A 4,644-nucleotide genomic window follows, 5' to 3' on the forward strand; every position below is an offset into this window, starting at 1 on the left:
TGTCATCGGAACTTTCATCATTTTTCTTTAAAAGTATTAAAGAAGAAATTACAATTATTAGAAATTGTTTATTGACGTCTTGTATAGCGTCCATCTTGAACTCGCATAGCTCGCACAGGAAACCGGTCCGAATTCATAAGCGCTTCATGCGTGTTATGCGCGCATTGAAAAAACGGAACAATTTCAAAGTGTTGTGCATCAGTATTGCAGTCCACGCGCTTCATGCGCGACTCGGAACGCACCCTCTGACATCAGTTTCAGTTGGAAGCCTGCAAAGTTACTAGGCCGATTAGTTAATCGAAGCTTGGTGACAGTGGCCCTCAGGGGATCAATCACGTACTTTTTCCCCTAGGGCGGAAACGTAAAAAGTGAAAATTTTTTGTATGTATGTGTGTATATGTTCATACATACATTCATAAAAGTTTTCACTTTTTACGTTTTCGCCCTAGAGAATAAGTTACGTGATTGACCCCCAGGGCGACTATTACCAACGCCGATTAACTTAATCGACGATTAGTCCATTGGAATTGACCAATCGCATTTATCATTTAGTTTTGACGACAGATTGGTCAATTCCAATGGACTAATCGTCGATTAAGGCTGCTTTCCTTTTAGGAGACACAGTCGATACACTTGACACAAATCGACACACGTCGCTTTCCATTTACAATTTTGTTCAAACTCAATCGACACACTTCGCCTCTGCTCGGGAGGAGAGTCAGAGTGTGTTTCGAGTCTGTTCAAGTGTGATTTTGATGAATTAAGTGATATTAGAACGCACTTGCAAACCTCCTTAATTTTTAAAACTAATTTTTAATTGTGTACATCTAATTTTCTCGTAAACTCTCGGCAGTGTTCCTTACAAGAGTTTACTATGTTTCATCAAAAGACAAAAAGATATCTATCCTAATGATAAACAAATTAATTATTTAAATATTTATGAAATCTACTCATGAATCGCACAGTGGAACTCACAATCAGACATTTCGGGAGAAATACTTTCTCTCTCGTTTGTTATATCTCTAATAAATTTCTTTTAAAAAAGAATTGTTTTATAAGATGGACATTTATTCTCAAATGAGTATTTTGCGCATTCTGCGAACACATATTTGTATTTACACATCTTAATTTAATTGTAGAATCAATGTATGTTTGTTCATAAATATATTATATAATATGAATAAAATATTATATAACATAAATTATATTTGTTGTATAACATGAAATGCGATCCTACGAAGTACATACCTACCCTAGATTAAACAATAAATTTTCAACACGTAATGCTGGTCTCTCGCCATTAAACACAAAATGTGATAGTCTCGGCAAATATGTTATGTAAAGTTTACTAGAATTTAATATGTTGAAAATAATTTTATTTGAAAAACAGTAAAGCCTCTCTGAGTCGATAACCAAATGTCCAAGCAAATGCAATGAGAAAAATAAAAGGATAAGTGTGTTTGGAATATTCTTGTGAATATTTTATACGAGAAGAAAGAAAGCGAATATCAAAGTGATTGAAGACTTTTTAAAAACCTGTTCTTTTTACCTGACCTTTTTGCATTTAATTTCTTTTCTTTTTTCTGACATAGAGAAAAAAGGTGGAGGATATTAAATGTTTATTAAATTATATAACAAAATCTCAAAAAAGTTGTAATCTGCAATTATATAGGAGTATATTTACAAAAACAAATGCAGGAACTACTTATTATTTTTTCTAAAATATTGATAACTATGTGCCCTAATTTTTTATCTAAATTAAATCTATCCAATAAAGTGCGATACGGTTCAGTGTTAGCTAGAAACCATAATGTGATGAATAAACTCCATTCTGCAGATATCTTTGGTCGACCAAAGAAATGCGATGGCAGAATTCCACTTTCTGTAAGTTTATCTGTAAATTCAAATAAAAAATGATAAAGAAAGTTTATAAAGCGAATAAATTGATAAGAATAATATTAAGAAATAATTATCTATTTGATATTCAAGATTAAAATTGCGCATATATTTTATAAATATTAAAGGCGAGAAAGTGTTATTCTATAAACAACATCTCTTATAAACTATGACAGGTGTGAAATAAATGCAAAAGGAAGGTAATCGTGTAATTTACTAATTTTATCTTTATCTTTACCTTATTTAGATATATCAGTCATTATATTTCTCATCATTCTGTACTAATTGTAACTGTGTAATTATCCTATTGACATTTACACATTCATGAAATATATCATAACGTTTGTTAAAATAAGATAATGTAGTAATCTATAAAAAATAATTTCCATATATGTACCAATTAATGTTATGGCAACATTACGATGCAATCTTAAATGTTCTTTGAATTCTGCATCCGTCCAACTATGTACAACTTCGATGTAGTTTTGTACGCGATGCCTTCTACAACCAGTTAGCAGTATTTGTAGGATTGGAAACAGAATATCATGATTTTGTTCATCATCAGATGAAAATTCATATTTACTACTAATACTGCTACTACTGCTGCTGCTACTACTACTACTACTGCTATTTTCCATCAAAATATTCGTTACTGCATTCATCTTAAAGAAATAATAAAAATTAATATATTAATATTCATATATAAAAATGTATCAATTGGTGGAGATATTTATATATGCGTACCTTTACTCGAAAATCATCATATCACCTCAATCACTCTTTAATAATCGAATCTTATGTGTGTCCGTTAAGATCAAAATTTATTTATGGTTAGGTACTAAAAGTTCGTACACACGGTACACACACTGCACATATCGCGTTCCATTTAAGTGTGGCAAACAGTGTTCGAGTGTGTTATACTGTGTCGATTTGTGTCTCCTAAAAGGAAAGCAGCCTAAGTTAATCGGCGTTGGTAACAGTCGCCCTCACTCAAGGAAAGGTAAGAGCTTCCTTGAGGACTCCTTTTAGGTAGAATTTATAACTTTTATATATGTGTGTATATATATGCCTATATATCTTCAGTGAGTGTCGTTTTAAATCTGAGAAGAAGAGGTATACGATTTGTAGATTCGTCCTAACCTCTTTCCGTAACCATAACACCAGCGTGATGTGCCGGAGCCAAAGGTGTAAAAGTTCAAATAAACCAACGTTTACGTTTACATCTAAGCTTACGGTCTTCTATTGGAGACGCGTCTTAACAGAGTATAAGCATAACATAAAACTGCTAGACCATTGAGCATCCAGCATAAAGTTACCATTTACATAAGATGCTCATTGGTCCACCGGTCCACCGATCTATAATTTCGTAAACGTAGTTGTAGTAATTGACCAATTGAATACGAGGAGAATATTCAACTGTGATTGGAGGATTCTTACAACGACTATCACTTACAACTACGTTTACGCATTTGTAGATCAGGCTTAAAGCCTATTCTATAATGACCGTAAGCCATAGAAATTGACCAATCGTAATCGAATATGAGGAGAATAATCGATTACGACAGGTCAATTTTTGTGGCTTACAGTCATTGTAGAATATGCTTACGAAATCTCTTCCCGTCGTCTACAATATGTAATGGCGAATTCGATTGGATTGCACCAGTGCAGTGTGATTGCACCAGTTCATCTTTTTTCCTTTTCCCTTCTCCTGGAAAGAAAAGGAAGAAAGATGAACTCAGGTGCACTCAGTGCGCACTAGTGCATCCAATCGAATTCGCCATAAGTAAATTTTATAAATATAAAAAATCATATTTCTTATTAATGATATAATTTATCAAAAATATGTATATTTTACTATATATAAAGAAAGAATTAGCAGTCACAAGATATTTTATTAAATTTTGTCGAGATTTAATAAAAAAAACTTTCACCTGTGTGTTACATAAATTAAATTTCATTTTCTGAAGATTTTATAGCTTCAGTAGCATTATCATTTCTTAAAAATTGTTTTATCAGAATAAGTAGTATTTTCAGAAGTTTGTAAATTGAACAAACTTTCTGCTTGAGCATGATTTTATTAGGAACTTTAATGAATCATACAGAACCTATTTAGGTTTATATATTTCTTCAGGCTTTTTCCACTACATCTGTTCTTTGATTCACGTTCTCCAAAGATTTGTCAGAAAAGTTTGCCTCATACTATTAAAGCGAATGTTACATGTCAGCTAAAAAATATAAAAATATATGTTAATAACCAAACGTAAAATTATATATACTTCATTTTATTAGAATATTTCATAAAAAATTATACAAGCAAACAGTTAATTTCTACTTTGTATATTTTCAATATAATATGTCTCATGCTTACAGTGATACCAGTTATGGTATATCCACACAACTTGCATAGCTGCATAAATGTATGCATAAAGAGAATTATCTAATCGCACATTTCTTATAAAAACGAATGTAAAATGTAATTGGATAATTTTCTTTATGCATATGTTTATGCAAGTTTGTGTGGATATACCCTTAACGATAGATTCCTGACAGCATTTTCAGACAAAAATCCTAATACTAAAATATTGAGGCTACAATCATTTTTAAATGAGAAAAGTTTCATTAAACAATCCAGAGTTTGCATGCTCAGGTATGGCACATCACAAAAACCACATCTTCACATTATTGTTTATCGTTCAAGGAATCTAAATTTCTCTAATTATTAATATTAATAAAGATATATATATATAT

The 4,644-nt window shown here is 31.4% G+C and overlaps 1 protein-coding gene across 1 annotated transcript; it reads right to left on the minus strand.

The window, feature by feature from the left end:
- Positions 1 to 1,642: 1,642 nt before the first annotated feature.
- LOC108781884 (uncharacterized) lies at positions 1,643 to 3,003 on the minus strand. The gene is made up of 4 exons (XM_018550000.1): positions 2,641 to 3,003; positions 2,294 to 2,558; positions 1,741 to 1,894; positions 1,643 to 1,658 (listed from the first exon to the last, which is right to left on the minus strand). Exons 2-4 carry the CDS (start codon positions 2,556 to 2,558, stop codon positions 1,643 to 1,645), a joined length of 435 nt encoding a protein of 144 aa, XP_018405502.1. The 5' UTR covers positions 2,641 to 3,003.
- Between the last annotated feature and the right edge of the window lie 1,641 nt (positions 3,004 to 4,644).

This window comes from Cyphomyrmex costatus, unplaced genomic scaffold (assembly GCF_001594065.2).
Source record: "Cyphomyrmex costatus isolate MS0001 unplaced genomic scaffold, Ccosl1.0 scaffold92, whole genome shotgun sequence".
Lineage (NCBI taxonomy): Eukaryota > Metazoa > Arthropoda > Insecta > Hymenoptera > Formicidae > Cyphomyrmex > Cyphomyrmex costatus.